Source organism: Trichomycterus rosablanca, chromosome 13 (genome assembly GCF_030014385.1).
Source record: "Trichomycterus rosablanca isolate fTriRos1 chromosome 13, fTriRos1.hap1, whole genome shotgun sequence".
Lineage (NCBI taxonomy): Eukaryota > Metazoa > Chordata > Actinopteri > Siluriformes > Trichomycteridae > Trichomycterus > Trichomycterus rosablanca.
The window spans coordinates 32285659-32308194 of NC_086000.1; the positions used below are offsets into that span (position 1 = coordinate 32285659).

The 22536-nt window shown below is 38.2% G+C and overlaps 1 protein-coding gene across 2 annotated transcripts in view; it reads right to left on the bottom strand.

Annotated features, from left to right (window-relative positions):
• scaf8 (SR-related CTD-associated factor 8) overlaps nt 1-22536 on the bottom strand; it is a 44437-nt gene that overhangs the window by 17984 nt on the left and 3917 nt on the right. Inside the window, exons 1-9 of one of the 2 annotated variants that reach the window (XM_063008031.1) lie at nt 21898-22046; nt 18489-18572; nt 3237-3281; nt 2963-3124; nt 2682-2838; nt 2429-2556; nt 1297-1470; nt 765-838; nt 460-577 (exon numbers count right to left, since the gene is read on the bottom strand). In XM_063008031.1, coding sequence (XP_062864101.1) covers nt 460-577; nt 765-838; nt 1297-1470; nt 2429-2556; nt 2682-2838; nt 2963-3124; nt 3237-3281; nt 18489-18572; nt 21898-21927 — 972 coding nt within the window. In that variant the 5' untranslated portion in view covers nt 21928-22046. Of the gene's footprint in view, nt 1-459; nt 578-764; nt 839-1296; nt 1471-2428; nt 2557-2681; nt 2839-2962; nt 3125-3236; nt 3282-18488; nt 18573-21897; nt 22047-22536 lie in introns of those variants that run through there. The other variant, XM_063008032.1, reaches the window with a different exon arrangement.

The window sequence follows — 22536 nt, forward strand, 5'->3', positions numbered from 1 at the left end:
CAGTCTTGTGTTTTTCAAAAAAAAAAATTATCAGGGTCTCTGCTTAGGTTTAAAAATTTCAACATTGTATTTGGCATAAAGCATGAGTAACTTGATATGAAACTTCTTGATGAGTTTTTAATTAGCAAGGGGTACTATAAGCTAGCCAGTTATCAGAAAAGCATCAACAAATGATGTTCTGTTGTCAGTTAAAAGAAATTGGCAAAATGTGCATCCCTCGTGGGCAATATAATTTATTACAACATATTTAGAATAAAAACACGTCTAAACTAGAGTAACAACACTGAGACTGTTGCTCACAGCCTCATTTGTGGGACTGTTTAAGGAAAATGACTCCGAATTCACACTGGATTTTAAAGTGAACACCACCCCAACCCCACCCTCAAAATAAAAGCAAGAAGGTAGAAATTACAGACATTCCCGGATAATAAATGTAGTGTTAACCACCTTAACCTGTACCTTTTGCTGCTGCTGGTGCTCCAGAATTTGTTTCTGAAATTGTTCAAGGTTCTGCTGCTGTAGCTGCTCAGCCAACTGGTGGAACAGTGAAGTATTAAGGGACTCAGAAACCAAGGGCCTAGGAAAAAAGCAACATGTAAGACCTTCAGCATGTAAGAAGTTAATTTCTCAATCCAACAACTTATGAATTTTCTGATATTAGAAGACCTGTATGAGGTCAGATGGCTTTGATAAACATTCAGTAAAAGGTTCAAATTAAAAGAATAAAAATAAAATAAAAGACGTATTTGAGTTGTAGAACATACAGTTGAGATGTGTCCTTTTTAGAATCTTCACTGGGTTCTGACTCGCTGCCAAAATCAAACTGTCCCAAAAGTTTCTGCAAGAAAAAAGTCAAAGTTGGCCTTGTGTGTCACTGAGCAAAAACACATTTTATGTAACGCACTTGGTTAATCGCAAATCATAATCTTTTAAATGATTATTGTATTTCTGCATTTTTCATACATCTAGTCATATCCAGTTACCCAGTTGTATCTCCTCTGTGGCTGACCGCTACCTAACCGAGGTGGGCATATAACTAACACCTGACCCCACCAACGCATGTAGTAATCAACCTCTTCGAGATGGGTTCACACAGAGATCAGTATCATGCACGGAGAGTCACTCGCTGATCCCGCCTCTGAGCAGGCACCATCATCCAGCCAGCAGAGGCCGTAATTTGTCCCGCCCCTCCTCAGACATAGCCATCACTGCTTTACCATCAGCGCGCCCATAATTCAGCCATTTTATCCCTAAAACTTAAAAACTTAACACTGGCATGCCTTGTGTGGGTTTTACCTTATTAAAGGCAGAAACCCTTTGCTCAAGTGGGTTGAGTGTGTTGGCTGCAGCAGCGGTGAGCTGAGCGGTCAGAGCCTGAAGCTGGACCACCAGACCGGCATCCAGAGCCTGAAGAAGAGACGGCTGAGGTTTCTGCTGCTGTAACTGCAGACTCTGAACCAGCTGCTGCAACTGCAAACAGAGACAAAGAACTTCATTAGGGAGCACTGACAAACACTTCTAACCATTATTAAGCTAGTATCTCTGTAAATCTGAGTGAATGACTGATTTCTTTTCGTTGATTCCGTTAGGGGAGCCACAGCAGATCTTTCCTCCGCATATTAGATTTGGCACAGTTGTTACATTAGATGCCCTTCCTAAAACAACCCTACTATTTATCCAGGCTTGGGATCGGCACTAAATGGTGCACTGATGTCTGTCCCCCCCTTAATGTGTTGCATGAACCTAGCCGGGTACCCAGACACTGAGCAAAGATTTATTTATTTAGATGTTTTACGCCATGTTTACATAATGGTTATATTCACTGCAGGAAAGGGTAGGTAATTGTTATATCAGTCTATAGCCCTTGTCAAGCATAGTTTTAGTATGTTGTTTTATATGCACAATTAGAGACCAATTTTTTTTCAAGAATTTGAGGATTGGACTGAGCAGAGACGGCAGTTACACAGTGGGTGTACATTGTACATTCCACATTGTTTGCCAGCGAGTTGGCCAAGGCCCTTTCAATGTGTGTGTGTGTGTGTGTGAGAGAGAGAGAGAGAGAGAGAGAGAGAGAGAGAGAGAGAGAGAGAGAGAGAGAGAGAGAGAGAGAATGTGTCTGTGATTGTCTTCCTTGTGATGGACTGGCAACCTATATGGAATGTTTTGCCTGGACATGGCGCCAATCCATCGCAGGGCTACGGCCACTCCAGCTCACCAAATATACAGTGAAACTAAATGACTCTCAGGGCATCAACAAATAGAACACTTGCTTAAGAGATTAACTGACAGGTTTAGTATCAAACAACAACTGGGAAATGTAAAGATTTCCATGTTCTTAACTATTCTAACATTACTCACTATGCCCTGGGACCTGGGTACTGTACACACAATTAATAAAGTCATTATAAATGAGAGATAAGTGGCTGACCTGCTGCCCTTGAGGGCTTTGTAAAATCTGTGCTACAGCCGCCACTGTGTCCGAGTTGGAAATCTGAGAGGCCCAGTCTGGTAAACTGGGCACCATGTTGGCTGGGGTGGCAGGCGTTGCTGGAGTTCCTGTAACACAGGAACAAATATACAAAATTAGGACTGTACCTGAGAAGCACATGTGATCCAAGCCAAAGCCATAAAATACTGCGAAACAGAATTCATACAGCATTGTGTGTGAGATAGTTACTAACCAGGAGTGGCATTGTTAACCGGCAGAGCAGTGGAGGCGGTAACTGGCGTGACACTTGGTGGTGGTAGCCCTGCTGCCATATCCAAGAGAGGCTGGATGATATCGCTTTTAAACACATTGTTCTTCTGCCATAGATTGAGGACACGGACAATTTTGCTCTGTAACAGAAACAATTTGTGAGTCAAACCAGCATGTAAATGTGCTAGAATTTCTGACTTTAATAAAAAAATATTAAACATCAGCTAACTTTTGCAGAACATATGCGCATTATGGTCAACTAACCTTGTCATCAGAGGGGCATCGGTAGAGATTTAGAAAGGTGGCAATAATGTTCTTGCTAAAGCGTGGTGCAAACACGTCCTTTTCCTGGCCAAACTGGTGCCGAGACTGACGGACGATTGAATCGATGACGTACAGACCAGGGACTTTGTACTCAGGTTTGCACTACAGAAAGTGAAATCATCACAAACGAATGAGATTAAGAACAGATTCAAATACAGTAAACAAAAATGTAAATAATACAGTTTTGACTTGGAGGCAACATGAGAATGCTCACCTTCTGAACGAATTTCTCCACACTCTGGACCACATGTTTGTAAAACTGAAAGAGAAAAAGCAGACTAAATTAGCTTTTAAAAGGACAAATGTTAACAGACATGATAGGAAATTGTTGACACAACATACATGCTAGATTTAAGGAATACAAAACAAAATTAAGATGTTTATATATAAAAAACATATAAAAAATAATACTACAATTATTACATATTAAGGTGCTCATGTGATGCAGCTGACTATTATGGGTGTTCATCTCAACAGTGCTATCAGTCAGCCAGGTGTCTACACAGACATGATGTATGCCACTATGTCTGGGGAAAAGAAGGGATCTGAGGTCCTGCTACGAGTTTGCATCCTGTCCCACCCTGGACAGGGTGCAAACTCGTAGCAGGACCTCAGATCCCTTCTTTTCCCCAGACATAGTGGCATACATCATGTCTGTCTTGCACCCACGGCTTTCCCACTAAAACTTGCCCTGCCACAACCCTGACCAAGGTAGTGGTTGACAAAAATGAAAAAATTATTACTATGTATTATTTTCCCCCAACTAATAGCTAGAGGATTCCATACCATGATGCTGTTACTATATCCAATTATTAAAAAGGCATGGAGTACATTTAAGCTATGCAGGTGCTGGATGATATTACTCTGGATAAGATAGTAGCATGTCTACTAAGCAGTTGTTTAAAAATGTAATGAAGGCATGAAGAAATGTGTAATTGGTAATAAAGGTGTTTAACACAAAGTTAGAATTTATCTTAAAAAAAAAAAAAAAAAAAAGAACCAATGTAAGAAATACTGGTGTTATGAAACATTAATAAAACTGCAGGATTTTTGCAAAAGCTTTTGTTGAAAACCTAAAACCTGTAGCAAGAGGCCAAGAAATTAATCCATGCCTTTGTTCTTTTGTCCCTCTCGCTTTCAGTATTGTAATGCATTACACACATGCCTTCCTACAACTACAGCAAATGTCAACCAGCAAGCAAAATCACACAGCCCTACTGTCTCCCTAAGATTTCCTATAAAACCATATTACTTGCTTTTAAATAGTTTGGCACCTTCACCCATCTCGAACTGATGAATTACGTTCCATATAATAAACATCACCCGGTGCTAGTTGTCTCAATACCATGCAGACAGCAAAAAAGCTGTAACAGAACACCAAGTTCTATCTTTTGTCATTTTTGGACATTAATTGGACCCCTACCCTTTTTCTGTAAGAGTGATGGAAACAAGTTTTAAATACAATAGCAATGTAAATGGCTGCATGACAATTCATTTTCCAAAGGTATGAGGATCAATCTAACGGTACCTTTCCCGACCCAAGATAACCAATCCAAGGATCTTTCACCTGTACAGATTATTGTTGCTATTGTTCCATAGCTTACACAGCCCTACTGAGTAAATATTAGGGCTGGACCATTTACATTTGGCAGACACTTTAATCCAAATTGACTTACAATTGTAGCTAATTACCGGAGGGGCCCAACAGTGGCAACTTGGTTGCATTGAGACTTGATACAGTGACCTCCTGATTACTAGTCCAGTACCTTAACTGCTGACCAGTACCTTAACCACTAAGCCCCCAACCAACGACTTTGTTTGCACACTTTGTGATGCAAACATGGTAGAGCCCTGTTTGGTCAGAGCTTTAAGATTTGGTCAAGCTTCTTCCATTTACATCCACAAACAGTTCTTTGAACTTCATGGTTAGTTTTTGTCCTGAAAATGCAGAGGAAAATGTTAATTAAAGCAAAAAGAAGCACTTAACCATAAATGGAGTGCTGCTGCAAAGTGTTTTGTTAAAAAGAAGTTTTTTTAAAAAGAACTTTTAACTCCATTTTTAAACACTCCAAAAACGTGTTTTTGGGCGGCAAGGTGGCTCCGTGTGTAGCACTTCTGCCTTACAGCAAGGTCCGGGGTTCGATCCCTAGGAAGGGTGGTCCGGGTCCTTTCTGTGTGGAGTTTGCATGTTGTCTGCATGGGTTTCCTCCGGGATCTCCGGTTTCCTCCCACAGTCCAAAGAAGTGCAAGTGAGGTGAATTGGAGATACAAAATTGTCCATGACTGTGTTTCATATTAAACTTGAACTGATGAATCTTGTGTAACCAGTAACTACATGTTCTGTCATGAATGTAACCAAAGAGTGTAAAACAATTAAACATTAAAATCCTAAAAAATAAATAAATATATAAAAACATGTTTTCAATTCATTGTAAGGAATTAATTGTAGGTTGATGGGTAATTAGAGCAATTATATCAATTCAAAATCAAATCCACAACTCTGAAACAAAAATAATAAAAGAAATTTGGACACTTTCTGAATCCATTGTAAATGTAACAAAACAGATTTTAAACCTGACCTAATATTTTGTGCACCATTAAAAGCAAATAAGAAAAAAAAATGGCATGAATTTTCAGTCTGGAATGGTTGAATGTAAGAAAGAAAGTTCATCAGCATAACACAGTGCAACCAAAAGATATATTAAGAAAGTTTTTAAAAAAAGGAAAAAACCTAAAAGCGTAATGGTGTATCCAGCATCATAAAGATTATAGAGTGAGTCTGACTGGCTGTAGGAATAACAATAAAGAAATAGAGCATTACACCCACCACCAATCTGATTCAGTACTGAAGTGGTTTATATTTTTACAATGCCTGAAAACAGAATCCTAAAAAAAAAAACCTGCAGCTTCAAAAAAAGCTTCACCTTAGGACTGGACTAACACTGGTGATGCGGTGTGTGTGTGTGTAGCATACTAACAGCCCCTCAGACAAAAAGGATTCTGCATAGTATGGATGCATCAAAAACCCAAAAGTGGGGTGTCCAAGCTTTTTTTGGCTGGGGGCCAGATAGAGTAAAAAAAAATTGCAAACAAGGGCCACAGATGATATAATAATGACCTGTCTTTGACAGTGTTGTGTAAACTAAGATTTTGCAAATTGCACTCACCAGTTTATAATCCTAATGTGACTTTATTATATTTTTCATTACAGCAACTGTTTCCAGACTAATTGAACATACACGCTTCCCTCTGAAATCAGTAAAAATGGGGAGCGTTTTAGGTTGGTTTTATACTATAGTGACACCTAGAGTTGAAACTAACAATTTCATTTTTAAAACACCCTGCACTGTAGTGAGTGACAAAATGAATACATCTCATTTACACAAAGCTGTTACATGTGAATGAGGCAAAGTAGGTTTTGCAGAGTGCACGTTTTTACCTAAATATTACAGCCATGTATTTTCAGGTGGTTCAGTAGAAGAATAAATATACATGCACACAGTTAAACAGAGGCTTGCTTAATCATGGTGGGTGATCAATCAGGGAAAGGAGCTCAAATTTTACTTTGGCATTTCCATTTTTACTGTACGATGAGGACTGGGTTAAACAGCCATGCTTTAGAAAGTCTGTACAGAGCTAAATTATATAATTTATATTTAGCAGAAATAAAACATGGCAGAAGACAGCGAGAGAGACGACATTTATTTAGGACTCTAAATAAATCAGACCATCCAGTTTAGGAACAGCAGAACTGTGTTTTATGACAAATCTCTTTATTTTTTATTATCTCTGTATTTATTTTGTCTAACAGGATATTGCTGTGGTGCGGTCTAAAACAATAAGAGTAAATTATTAAATTATGTATTAAATATTGTATGTAATTATGTATACCACTCATATGGTCAACTTGACCAGTATGAATGTTTAAGCACTGTAGTAGAAAAAACCCGTAAAAAACTCTGTTGTCATGTGTGCTAATACACCTAGCCAGTAGGAAAATTCTAAAACAACTTGTTATGAACTACACAGCAGGACTAACAACTAGGCAAGGAATTTTATTATCGTTTAGCTGGTCCACCGATTATTGAATAATAAACAGCTGATGAATTGTATTACATGCACTGCATACAATTGAGAATCTGGTGCTCTCAGTAGCATGAAAACATTTCACATCAGACCCCACACAAAAGCATGAACACAAAGAGAAGGTTTGTCAGATGCATGCAAGATGCACAGGAATGTTATAGAAAATAATACAGCTAATTTATTAGCATATTTATCCTTCAAACTGTATCAGAATATACGTCCACTAATTAATTTGCCAAAAGACTTGAATGAGAAAGCGATGGGTTACAAAATAAGTAAAAGTGGTATTGCTGTATGCAGTGAGAAATTGATTAGTGCAACAATCACAAGTAAGCAAGTCATTTACTAATAAACTTGGGTAGAAAAATAGTAAAACATTTTAACCATTTATTCGGAAAGCTTCAGGGCAGCCACTTCAGGCTATTTTTGAGCGTCATGTGTATATGGAAGTGTGGGATGTTTGTGGTGTAGGACAATGGTAGCTCAGTGGTTAAGGTAATGTATTATTGATCAGAAGGTTCTTGGTTCCCAACATCATCAAGTTGCCCCCCTGGGCAAAAACCCAAATCATAAGGTAAGGTTTAATAATACATCATGACTAAACAAATTATAACCACAGAGCAAAAGGTGTGCCCTATCGCTAAATCTTTGTCTATGTTTAATGACAGGGCAATTTGTACTGGTTTTACTGTCAAATTTGCCAAACCAGGCAGACAAACTCTTAATCCATCAACAACAACAAAAAGAATCAACAGCATTTCTCCAAATAAAAAAAATGATGGTCCTGTTTTAACTTTTCGTTGTTCATGGTTGATCTGCACCAACAGTAATGGGTGTTATATCCTCACAGCCTTAATTTAATAACAATCATCAGTGAAAATTTCAGACAGGCTTGCAGGAATTGATATATTAACATGCCTAATTAAGAAGAAGTGTTTGTGACTGCAACTTGTAAGCAACTTGCTATTGCATAAAAAACTGAGAGTAAAGAAACACCAACAGAATGGAAACCGACCATTGGCCAGCACAGCCTCATGCCCTGGAGCCGCATCCTCATCAGTGCTGGAGCTTAACAGCAAGCCAGCCTCACTAACCTTCCTGGATAAAAGTTCCCTCAGCCTCAGTAAGAGGATACGTTCTAGTTATTCACTGGGATTCTAACTCCCCTGAACCTTTTAGAAAGAGTAAATCTCCACACACCAGTACATACACTTGGGTGGGATTTCTTTCAGCTTCTGGTAATCCTTTATTTTAGAATGTCTACTTTGGGGGGCATTTAATGTCTAAGCACCTAAACTTTGTACAGAGTATCAACATTTTTTTGTACTGTTCATGCACATCTTACATGAAGCTAAAAACTTTAGATTTTAACACCTTCGTCTCTTTATGTTGTTGCTGTCTTGTATGCTAATTTATGTTAAAGGTGCAGTGGTGGCTCAGTGGTGAAAGTACTGGATCAATAATTACAATATTGATGGTTAAATCCCCACCACTGCCAGATTGCCACTACTGGGCTCCTGAGCAAGGCTTCTAACCCTCGGCTGTAGCAAAATGCAGCAAATATAAAATCAAATTAGAAACATTTCTGACTCCACCATCAACCATGTGGCAGCATCAAAACCCAACATTAGTGAGCTCAGCAAGCTAAAAACGGATGGAAAAGCAGCATATCATGCAGTTTTGTACTTAGATATTCATAAATATATGCTACAGATATTTTAAGATATCTATAAGTCAAATGTAAAAAAAAAAAAAAAAAAAAAAAAAAAAAAAAAAAAAAAAAAAATTTGAATGATTGGGTCTTATATATTGACCATGTGAACAATTGTTTTCATTGTGGTGGACACGTCACACATAATTAACAGATTAATTAACGACCAACAAGTTAAAAACTATACATTGGTTCAATCGGTTTAAAAAAAGTTTACTTAAATTCATACTTGAAAGGCAACTACTAATATTTAAATTGAGAGAAGTGACAGAAAAGCTGGTGCTCCGAATCCTGACACCCTTTAGTCTGGATGCACCATAGACCACTTGCAAGTGTTCACCGGCATATTAGTATACAGATTGAAATGAGAAGTTAGTAGGTTACAAAATAAGTAGACGTGGTATTGCTGTATGCAGTGATTAAATTCAAGTGACAGAAAAGGTGGTGCGCTGAATCCTGACACGCTTTTAGTGTGGATGCACCACAGACCATATGCAAGGCGTGCGAGTGTTCTCCAGCACTTTAGTATCGATCAGCTAGTCAGTACATCTAACCACAAATGTAAGTGTCTGGAGTTTGACCAGAACCACATTGGTCAGATAAAACCAGAATTGCACCTTCTGACAACAAACACTCAAGCTGGGTTTGGCGTCAGGAGAAGGATAACTACACTGAAAACATCCTGGTGCACACAATAACATATGGTGGAGGGTCTGTGATGTGGGGCCAAAGGCTTTGTTAGGGTACATGACATTATAGACTCCATGAAATACCAGCATGTGTGTCGTCACTGGATATTCCAGCAGAACACAGAAACAAAACATTTATTTCATGTTAACACAAGAATCCAATCCCAAAATCAGCCTTGCACCACTGTCACCTCAGTTTCCTAAACAAAGCTGCAAACCAAACCTCTACCTCAAAGTCCAGATAGCCAAACTAAAGCTCTCTCATTTAGGACCAGGAAACAAACCAGGAAAATGATCACAAGCAAGTGTCTAACGCTTGTTAGTAATTACTTAATAATTACTTGTAATTACTTAAGTGGCACACTTACAGCCAAGATAATCAGATTCAATTGTATGTTTTTCACTTTGCTTGAGTACTTGGGTCAGTACCCAGGATTAATTCTAGGCTTGTATGGGGGAAGACATAATCAAACCGTCCTATTTTATTTATGCATTTTCTCCCATTTACTTCCAATTTAGTGTAGTCAATTTGTCTTCTGCTGCTGGGGGATCCCTGATTGCAGTCGAGGTGGGTATATTACTGCTCACGCCTCCTCCGACCCACACGCAGCCCTCAGCAGAAACCTTTTTCACCTATGAATTCTGCCTCTCTATCTGCTAATCAGGGTCCTTACACAGCGTTTGAAGACCCCACCCACATAGTCCGGTCATCCCGCCCTAGCAGAAACGTGTCTGCTGCAGGCACTGCCAATTATGCCCGCCAGCTAGCACCCAGCCGACCAGTGGCAACGCCACTAATTATTATTTATATTACCGTATATTTACGATGATACGTGATGTTTACCTAATGCGGTTTTACACTGCTTACCGGCAATCGACTTTCATGGTAAAGCATTACATTTAAATTAGGCACTTATAAAAAAGTATAAATAAATGTAGTGTTTTAATAAGTTTACTTGTGTTTATTATTACTTAAAAGTTTACCATTGTTTTCAGGACTATCAGAATATTTCACATGGTCGAAATTACCGAATTCAAAGTCCAAACACACTAGGGTCTGGAATAGCATTTCAAATGTAAAAATGGGCTTACAGTGCTGTATAACAATAAATTGCTCTCCTTCCACCGGTTACTGCATCATTTCACAGCATATTTTTGCTGGTATAATGTTCTTACTATAAAATGTTGTATGTACTTCTTGCCAGACATGAGGCCCTTATTTTATTTGTACGTTCAAAAACATGATCTTAAAAACTGTATAATCCAAATGACGGCTACATTGTTAAAGCATGTGTATTTGAGCACAAATGTGCATTTGACCAGTAAGAAGTGGGTGCCTCCTTGATATTATTTTTTCATTCTAATTTTAGACTTATTAAAGACTTATAATAGACTTATTTACTGTAAAATATTAAACTTAGATACTAGAGTTTATTTTTGCAGTTTTTAAATGGTTTCTGGGTTCTTCTGTGACTACCTAGACTACCCTGAGCCCTTGGTAAAGCAGATACTTCTGTCTAGATACCTACAAGATTCCTATATTTGGAAATTAGGGATTTCACTGTAGTTCGGTGGAGTTCCACAGCAGAAACAGTTTGCAACTGCTTCTAGACTAAAATATTTTAACTTTTTTTCCTTAGGTCTTCTGGAATTTTGCGGCATGTTGTCCCTGTAGACACTTTACAATGACTGCTTAACTTTGATGGTAAGGTTCAGGATTAGCAGTTTTATATTTTGCAAGGCTAAATTAAATGAAATCTGGCATTGTTCGATTAGGTAAGCTTACCAATGAAACTCAGTTAACTGAATGATTAAGTAACTAAGCAGGTAGTTACTTTTTTACTAGGATGTTATGTTTTCAAGCTATTACTTAAAAAATATTTCCTTTATGAAGCATTTAGTTTATATTTTATATAAGTTTATATTTTGTAGGGCTGCCGCAATTGGTCGACCTATGTCAATATTTTCATTTTTAAAACTATGTTTATAAATTATCCTTTTTAATTTCTACAACGTTTCCATTTATATAAGCGTTCATATGATTTCCCTCAGCACTACTTGCTGCGTGCATGACCTAAGTCGTATTTGGTCCAGTCACTGGTTGGCGGGATTAAGCGCAGTCCTAAAAAATGCCGTCTGCAGCAGTCAAAGGCCGATTGTAGAGCTTTCAAAGAAAAGCTCAAAGTTTTCCAAGACCCAAAAGTTTGGTGATACTTCAAACTGGCATAAAACACTGTGCAAAGCTTTGATGGTACCACAGCAGCACTAGCGCCATGTTGCACATCTATATTGTTTTATTACGCTTCTTAATCGTGGAGATCTTGAAATACCGTATTCCTTAGCGAGTTCAGTTAGGGCGATTAAAGCGCAAAAAGCTTCTCATGTGAAACACTTACCGCTGTGTTTACATCACTTTTGAGTGAATGTGTAGGTTAGAATCTGGGCTCATTCTGTCGTTACTGTACGTTGGACTTAATGAGACGTGCCCACCTCCATTTTATTTCTGCTATAAGTTTAAGCACTTTACTTTGTGTACGGAATGCCATAAACCCGTGTTGCACTTTGTTTAATATGGAGCACTTGAGAATTTGATAATATGGACATAAACCCTGTGTACATTTAGTTTTGTGCCATATTATTATGCCATACAGTTTGTTGTTAAAATAAAAGAAGCTTAAACGAGATTCTGAATTAAATTTTTGGAGGAAAATTAATTGTTTAGATTAATCGACTAATCGATAAAATAGTCTATAGATTAATCGATAGAAAAATAGTCGTTAGTTTGTTTAAAGATCTGAAATGCTTTGGTGTGACAAAAATTCAATAGCCAAATTAATCGGAAAAAAAGCAATTACTTTTTGATGAGATTAATGACTGGCTAACACTACGCTGAAAGCAGCACTTACTGGTTCAAAAAACCTTTAACATTCGTTTCCATCTTCAGCCATCTGACAAGAGTTTAGCTATATCTGCCAAACAACATACTCAAGGGCAAAGGAATATTTACTTAAAGTAAAACTCCAGACCACAATTACAAATACAAATGAACTGAAACTGCTGAAAGGGTCAGTATAGTACAGTCAACTGTACTAGCAAAACACAACCAATTATAGTATTTACAAGTCTTTAAAAGACAGAATATTCACTTGGGGCCCACATCACTAGTTATGTGACAGTACAGCAAAAACTAAATTACACTTCTAATGCTAACCAGCCAAAATGCATCTTTAAAGTCAAGATTACAAAATTACAAAAAAAACCTCAAATCAACAGCAAAAAAAGTTTCATTTCACCCCAAAACAAACCATTCCACACCAGACCAAATTAGACAAAAATCTTAACTTCTAGAATGGCATTTTAAATAAGCAATATCATCTGTACTGACCTAAAACATCAGGAGCTTATTCCATCAAGAAACACCAAACTGGCCTAGAATCTATGTTTGAACAATAAGACGAGATCAAAGCAAGGTACTTGAACAAACGTCTCCATGAATCTACCAAGAACATTAAGAGTAAAGCCGACAACAAGAAACAACTACACAACAGATGACTCCTAGAAAATGTAGACACAGAGAATTGTCCATAAAACTAAGCAAAACTGCTGCATAAAAGACAGCAGATAACCCAAAAGATGTCGAGTCCACATGACAGTTATTTTTTTTTTTTATTGGCTTTTTCCATCTTCCTTTTAAAACAGCCCATCTCCTACCTAAGCTGGATACAGGTTCCCTTATCTGTGAAACTCTCGCACGCCCCATCGTCCTGCTTCACTTTCAGTGCTTTGGGGTGCAGGGAGAGCTGCTGAGGGAAGGGGAAAGAGGTGTTATTCACAGAAATAAACACTCACATTGCAGGATTAAAGGAATCAGATAACAGTAACTCTGTTACATACAGATCTACTTTGTTGGTCAGCGTCAGTGATCAGATGTACAGGTACAGTGTGTTGGTGTGACATAGACAAGGTATGATTCCGCATGACAGTTTGCTTGTTGGGTGACTGTACAGCCAATAATGATTAAAACACTGCAATACTGATCTTTACCACGGTAAATAAAGCCACCTACTGGAGTTAAAAGTGTGAAAGAATTCTTTAAGGTTTTTTTTACAATCAAAATTGCCAGCGAACATTGCTTGTTTGTTTGTTTGTTTATTAGGATTTTAACGTCATGTTTTACACCTTGGTTACATTCATGACAGGAACGGTAGTTACTCATTACACAAGACTCATCAGTTCACAAGGTTATATCAAACAGTCATGGACAATTTAGTGTCTCCAATTCATCTCACTTGCATGTCTTTGGACTGTGGGAGGAAACCTGAGCACCCAGAGGAAACCCACACGGACACGGGGAGAACATGCAAACCCCACACAGAACGGACCTGGACCGCCCCACCTGGGGATCAAACCCAGGACCTTCTTGCTGTGAGGTGACAGTGCTACCCACCGAGCCACCGTGCTGCCGCCAGAGAACATAATCAACACTGAAAACCTAGGCTAGTTACCAACAACGACAAGATGCAAACCAGTTGACAACTACCAAAATATCTTAATGGACCTTTTAAGCCCTTAGTAATACTGTAGGCGGCGCAGCAGTAAAACACACTAGCACACCAGAACTGACATCTCAAACTCGTGAATTCAAATCTCAGCTCTGCTACCGGCAGGCTGGGCGCCTACATGAACAGTGATTGGCTTGTTCGTCAGGGTTAGGTTCGCCTGGTTGAGTGATGGCGTGATCTGATTCTACATGCACAAGACTGAGGCCCATATGAACTCGTCTCGTGTAGGTGAAAAAAATCAATAAATAAAGGAAATGCCAGACATGTTAAGTAAAATGTGAATCTGAACATGACTGATTTTGTTCATACTAGTAAACACTGGATACCTTTAATATTCTAAATATCCTATTGCCATTAACCGTCTTTATTTTGATGAATGGATTCATGTTTCACAGACGTGCACTGGTGCGAAGAAGAATGTCGTCTCAATGACGATCACAGACAGTATGACAAACTTTACTAGCTATTTTTAACTAATAACCATCCATAATTAGTTGATGGTTAATCTTCAACCTACAAGCTTTCTTTCAGCTTAACATATCAAACATGGCAATTCCATAGATTAATAAGAGGAAAAATGCAACCTGTATCTTACAGCTTTTCCTGACCACATAGTTCTACTGTTATACTGGGACATGATGCAAAAGATCCACATCAATTGGGGGAGGGGGGGGGGGTGTAGTGAAGAATTCAACATGCAGTCAGACTCAATACTAAGTCGAAACAGTCTAGCCTTTGGGAAGCGCACTTGTCAGTGCACTCTCAGTGCCGGTCACAAGCCCAGCTAGAAATAGGAGGGCAGCGTCAGGCAGGGCAACCGGCGTGAAAACTGTGCCAAGTCTGGTAAGCAGATCAGATCCACTGTGGCGACCCACATGCAGGAGCAGCAAAAAAAAAACTGCCTGTGTGTCGCCCACAAACTTTCCAGGCAGATAAACTTGCTGCTTTAAAACATGGTATTGTTACACAGTTGTGTACAATTGTTTGCCTACAGTTGACACCTATTGACACTGCAGTCTCAGGCAATGTTTAAATGCTCCATGTGTATTAACAAGCCACTTGTAAGCTTCCTATTCATTTGTACAGAAGTCATGTGCATCACAACTTGCATTACAAAACATCACACGAAAAGCTAACAAAAGGGCTCCACATCAATAGGAGTTACACACAACTCCTTTCAATCCTCAGCTACAGCATTTACGCTTTGATTGTTACAACTTCATGTAAAAATAAGTTTCGAGTAACAACCGCCTACCAAACTGCAAAGAGTTCAATATTTGTAATGATCAAAAGGACTGTAACACTTGGTAACACAGTCAGTAACGCTGTATCTTAAATGTCGAGGTCTAAAAAGTCCATTTCAACATGTGGTAAAGTCACGCTAATGAAGTCTACAGCTCACCACATCACAGGACCACTGTTGAAAATAAATAGCAGAACAACAAGTTTGAAGGTAAAAATATAATATTATAATTTTTTTTATATTAAATTGTACGATATTGTATATGCTCACTCAGGTGGCTTAAATGTAACACCACCGTGTTTTTTATTTTTATTTTAGTGTGGCGAGATTAGCTGAGGACAGGTGGAAAGCAAGACTAAACAGTTTTACAAGGTCAACACTGCTTTGTGAAGGCAAGAATAAACCAGCAGACAACAGAAGATCTAAATCACGAACACAACCTGCCAACATCCGAGTCTCCTACCATCTTCAAAAAATGAATAAAGACCATCATCTCTTTACTAAGCACTTAAACTGAAAACTAACACGTACAGACTAATCTTCTCTATTATCTATCAAGGGAAAAATACCAACATTTGTTTCCCTGGACTGTTGTGTACTTGAACTAGAGTACAGAAATGTCTACTGTGTAAGCACTGCTGTAAGTCACTCTGAATAGAAGTGTCTCCTAAATGCCAAAAATGTAAAACTAACTGTAAGGAATGTAAACCATTAAAGTAGTGATGGCAGTTAGGGTTGGGCGATATTGCCGATTTTCATACCGTCTTCAGGAAAGGGGGGTGTCGCGGACAAACTTTACAGTGTACACACTTGAGTGTAATTACAATATTTCAATGATTTATTATAAAAAGATTTAACAATCTGAACGTCAAACATTGCTTATCTTATCTGATCTATAATAAATATGCATAAGTATAAATGCATGTGTATCAATTACACTTTAACACAAACATTAACACATAACATTTTGGCATTGTAATCTCTCTCTGCCCACACAAAACAGAATAATAGCAGCTACACACTTCAATATATTTCAAAAGTTAACTGCTTACTTTATAGTTACAGATATTTCTTAAAAGTGTATGAACGTGTACGATTAGTTATGCCTGTAATCCAGAATTAAGTTCTATACCGTAACAAAAAATATGAATGTAAATGTTCATGTTGCGATGACGGTGATGTAAAATAGTGTTAAAATAATTCAAAGTCCAAACATTTCAGTGGTTAACGAGAACGCTACTTTACATGTCACACAAGCTCAGTGCAAAACACGAGCACGGAAACGGTACAAATCCGATCTCTTCCCTACACACTCGCTCCCTACGCCCTATAGTGCATATAACATTCTTAAAGGGCCAGACAATATATTTTATAATTCACATTACACGACAGGTGAGACGTTCTTTTTTTCTTAATATAGCGCTTTTATTTAGGAAAAAATAGTTCTTACATAGGCAGGAAAATCTATGGCAGACAAAAGTCAGAACAGCGGATTGGGCGTAACGTTATTATTACTGTTTGCTCCTTTTTCTCAACACTTGTGCTCGATTTACACTGAAGATATATTTAGTAAATAAGTACATGTCCGCGCATGCACGCGCTCGTGTTCATTTCCGGTCGAACTGATAAAAAATTTTGATTTTGAAAAATTTAAAGACGAGCCGTTTTTCAGTTTCTGCTTGTTAGCTCACAGCTAACGCTAGCCAGTGTGGCTCTTCACTCGTCTCTCTGTGTTATCACCAGTGAGCACCCCACAGCCAATCAGCGAGCTCCAACCGCCTACCCCTCCCACCCCTCCCTCACTGTGGATGCGCGCATGTCCTAAAGTCTCAGTTTGCAAGGTAACCCTGAAGCAGAAATTTGGCGCTTCACATTTAAAAAATACCGTCACCATTTTTGAATACCGCGGTATACGGTAATATCGTCATACCGCCCAACCCTAATGGCAGCCCTTCATCACTGACCTAGGTTTTAAAGAATCATGTCATAATGTATGATGTGCAAGTAGAACATCAAATACGTTAAATATTAGTATAAAAATTGTTAATTGTATTAATTGTAAATATTACCCAACTGAACATATACCCTATATAGCCTTTATAGTACAACGCTCTAAATAGTAAGAAATGTGCAATTTTGTAATTGTTGCTTGTGAATGTTGGCTGTATTTAGCTGATCTTTAATACTACTAATAAGATCTAGTGTTATCTAGACTACTTATCTTCAACTTATTCTTATGCCTCCTAACTGAGTATCACAGGCTTAAGTCATGCACAGAGAGTTTTAGAAAAAGAAACTTGTAACTGGTGGTTCCTAAATGGCAGGGGTTACTTTACTTGCTTTGTGTGGAAATAAATTAACTGCTAAATTTTTTAAAACTTAATATACATATTTTGTCATTATTTTTGACATTCCTAACCCTAGATTTATACAGCAAAACCCACAAACACACAGGCACTAACACACACCAGCCAGTACAAAAAATCAGTAAACAGGGTAGTGAAGCACAATGGGTACCACACCAAGGTCTCAGTTCAATCCCAAATTATGTATGCAAACTTTAAATCTAAACAGTCTTTAACATGGTTAGATTATAAAATCGATTCGATAAATAAAAAAATATTAAGACGCTGTATTTTTTAAAATGTCTAACATTGATTTTTAACTCGTACGATGTTTTGGCAAACCATATTTGTGGATTCATGTCCACATGAATATGTGCTGTGATACAAAATACTTTAATAACAAATAAAAAATAAATATAATTGTGGTCGTAGTCTTCCCTGCTTAGTAGTTCAATCAGTACTATAAATGTTAGAATCATGTGTGATGCTGTTTTTTAATCTATAAGGACACAAGTCATATTCTATTAAATATAGACTTAATTATCACAGAGTGGACACTTAACACCAGTCATTTTTGTTGTTTTTGATTTGTTGTACAAATCAGGTCTTGTATATAGTTCTATACACTTTTTCTTTCTGACAATGAGTCACTTTACAAACATCAGATTCTCTACTTTAGAGAGAGTTTGAGTCATGACTTAAACTAATCTTGTGCTTGAAGGTATCTAGAACAGAAGGTACATTAATGTCATGGTACAAAATTGGGTGGGAAGGGCAAGGTGCATAATCCTAAATCGTACTTTCCTTTCTTGTGTTAACTAAATACTTACCTTTATGGCTTTAATTGCTGACTTGGTGATCTGGGTCATCTTTGCTTTGGAGATAGGAGGCTTGTATTCATTCAGAGAGTACAGCTGCACAAAGAGAAGAAAGACACATTCAACAATAACGTAATATCATGGATAATTATTGACATTCTTAATACATTTTACAAATGTGGTAAAATAAATTTTTCATTTCATTTTTATCAAACGGTTTATCATTTTCTGGCTTGGTGTGGGGTCCAGTCCCATCCAGAATCCCTAAGAAGCCCAAGTGGCTTCTGGATATTATTGATACACCCTGGTAGGGCTCATAACTGCAATCTGTGCATTTAAATTACAGGCCACAGGACTGGTTAGGGTAGACGACAGTAATGCGGGCAATTTTATTTAATACATCTAAAAAATACTGTCCTATTTTAATTGATAAAACTAATTAACACAAAGTACACCAAAATAAGAAACCAAAATCTGATCATATCAAATATATATTTTAGGTACAATGAGGAGCCTGACTGACAGCTCTAATTCACAGTGGTTGATCAGTCAAGCCTTAAACGTCAGCTATCCAAATCCAAAGTGTTTGAATCATTTTTAGCGTAGCCTTTTATCAGTAAACTCCTTCTAATCACAGAACACAGCAGACTTCATATTTTTGGTTGGAGGACCGTTCTCCTCCTAGCACTAACACTGAAGTGTTTAAAGACATGAAAACTTTTGGTCAGCAGGGGGACTGCGTGGGTCACTTTTAAATGAAAAATGGATTACAGAGAGTTACAAAGTGTACTGAGCAATAGATGGGATACAAAAAGTAACTGTATATCAGTCAAGGTTGGCAGGTGTAGCTTATACAATAACCACTGAATGTAAGTTCCAGAGTGGTGTACCTAATAAAGTGCTCTGTGACTGAATATAGAGTAGCAGAATAGAACTGAAAAACAGTCCAGCACACAAATAACACTTGGTCGATGTGGGGTCTATGGGGGTCCCTCTTGAATGAAAAATGGAGTACAAAGATGTGCACAGGTTCACATCTGCTAAAAATAAATTAGTCTGCATTTCCATAATAATTCATGACTGGTGCACCTCTAGTTGAATGCCATATAAATATGACACAAATATGCTGTACAGCTGAATTCTGATCCAACAATGAAAGGCAGCGTTTCATTTTAGTATTTACAGACATTTACAAAAAATTATTGATCCATGAACAATGAACTAATACAAGATTACAGTGTCTCATATTAGATAGTCGTTTTTTAAAATTAGATTCCTTTAAATAAGATAAACCTTTATTAGTCCCACAGTGGGGAAATTCACAGTGTTGCAGCAGTGAAGGGACAGTAAAGCACTCAGTACAAAAAATAGACAATAAAAAAGTACAGTGTATAACAACAAATTATGCTACAAGTCTAGTAATTTTACTATAAGAATTATAAGTCAGACAAAAAAATCTAGTTTTGCTCTTTCAAATTTAGTTAGGTATGTAGTAAATAGGACTTTTTACTATTTAATGGCAGCAAGAGGTTTGAGCTTAATGTTTTATGCTGTATAAATGAGACACAAATATGCTATACAGCTGAATTCTGATCTAACAATGAAAGGCAGTGTTTCATTTTAGTATTTACAGACATTTACAAAAAATGATTGTTATTCAATGAGCAATGAACCACTGCAAGATTAAAGTGTCTCATATTAGATGGTCTTCTTAATTAGATTCATTTAATTTGTGCTACAAGTCTAGTAATTTTACTATAAGAATTATAAGTCAGACAAAAAATGAATCTACACAATTTTGCTCTTTTAAGTATGTAGTAAATATGACTTTTGACTATTTAATGGCTGCGGGGGATTAGAGTTTAATGCTGATGTAAAAAAGGCATGTATGAGATTACAGTAGCTAGCCTCAATAATCTTTAATTAGTGCTTAGTTCTGGTTGGGGTGCATCAGGACTACAGTCTAAATGGGACAGCGGACTGGGACAGAGGTAGCCTAGTGGGTAGAGCTTTGGGCTATCAACTGAAAGGCTGAGAGTCTGAATCCCAGCTCTGCCATGCAGCCACTGTTGGGTCCTTGAGCAAGGCCCTTAAACCTCTCTGCTCCAGGGGCGCTATGCAATGGCTGACCCTGCGCTCTGACCCCAGCTTCCAAACAAGCTGGGATATGCGAAGAAAGAATTTCGTTGTACTGTACACTGTATATGTATATATGACAAATAAAGGCGTTCCATTCTATTCTAAATCTGGAACATTGAGAACACTAGGAAAGCAACCTTACAAATACTGGTCGCAATGGACATCACATTTACATTTTCAGCATTTAGCAGACACCTTTATCCAAAGCGACTTACAGTACAGTATACAATCTGAGCAATTGAGGGTTAAGGGCCTTGCTCAAGGGCCCATCAGCAGCAACCTGGCAGTGGTGAGGCCTTTTGATTACTAGTCCAGTACCCTAACCACTAGGCTACGGCTTGCCCATCATCACACCATCACCTATTCGTCCATCAATTGCTCCACTGATTCACACTTCATGTTTTAATAGATACTGAAAAATAAAAAACATTCCCAGATGGGACCATGGTGGCGTGCTGCAGTAACACACCCAAATGCACCACTGTACCAAGCTGCAGTTTCTATATTTGCTTCCAAATGAGGTGTACGGATTACCGTGCTTCTGTTTTCTACCATAATGTTCTGTTATACGGTGTCCCATATAACGAGATTTATACCGAATCTTTTAGGTCAGAATGAAACAAACCATGGTTAAAATGCAGTCAGGACAATTGACCAGCGTTTCAGATCGATGGTCCGGCTGCTTTGTCATTTCACTCGTGAATGTTTACAAAAAATGTGTGCACAAGTGCACGGAACACCGTGACGTAACCCTTGCATCTAGCTAATGCTAACCAGGCTAACCTGATAAACAGCATCCTAAAATAAACGACTGAGAACCGAATGCATACGCTGCTCTTTTGTCCTTAATTCGGTATAACATACAGACCATTGGTGTGGCGAAATTGTTTATTCATTTGTAAGCTGGTTGAGGTTAAAGTTTACGACTGGCTCTGCGTGAAACAAAATAGCACGCTAACCAAGCAAGCTAGTTTCGCTAGCTGTGTTATACGGCTTTTGTGCTAGCTGGTGTTAGCTTAGCTTAGTAGGTGTGTTTAACCGTTACGGCAGTAGCTAAGCCCTCTAAAGTCCACGGAAGTTTAGAGTAAATGCAAAATAAGAATACTTTTATTATTATTATTATTATTACTTCAGGATAAGCCCACGTACATTTTCTGTATATGAGCTGAAATGTATGTGTTAGCTCAAAGCGGCTAACGGATGCAAACCCGGCCTGCATCCACGGGATCAATACAATATCAACTAAAAATGGCACTTTATTCTACAGTAATAGAGAACAAACCTCGCCATTAAACGCTTTAACGGCCTCCATGGTGCTCGGTTAGATGTTCTTCTGTATGAGAGAGAGTATTTATCAGGCTTTATCTCCTGTGTTCAGAGCCGGTGGGTGTATGTGAGTGTGCATGGCTCTGCTCAGACTCAGTAATAGCGGCTGAGATGGAGGAGACTGAGCTGATGTTAATATGGCTGACACACAAGCATACATGCACCGAGTAAACCGACAGAGAGCGCCACAGTCTCTCACACAAGATGTCTGTTTGTTTATTAGGATTTCAACGTCATGTTTTACACCTTGGTCACATCCATGACAGGAACGGTAGCCACTCATTACACAAGGTTCATGAGTTCATAAGGTTATATCAAACACAGTCCTGGACAATTTAGTATCTCCAATTCACCTCACTTCCACGTCTTTGGACTGTGGGAGGAAACCGGAGCTCCCGGAGTAAACCCACGAGGACACGGGGAGAACATGCAAACTCCACACAGAAAGGACCCGGACCGCCCCACCTGGGGATCGAACCCAGGACCTTCTTTGCTGTGAGGCGACAGTGCTACCCACTTAGCCACCGTGCCGCCCCACAGAAGACGTTAACTCATTTTACTAAATCTTACGTTATTAATATCTTGATTTATCATT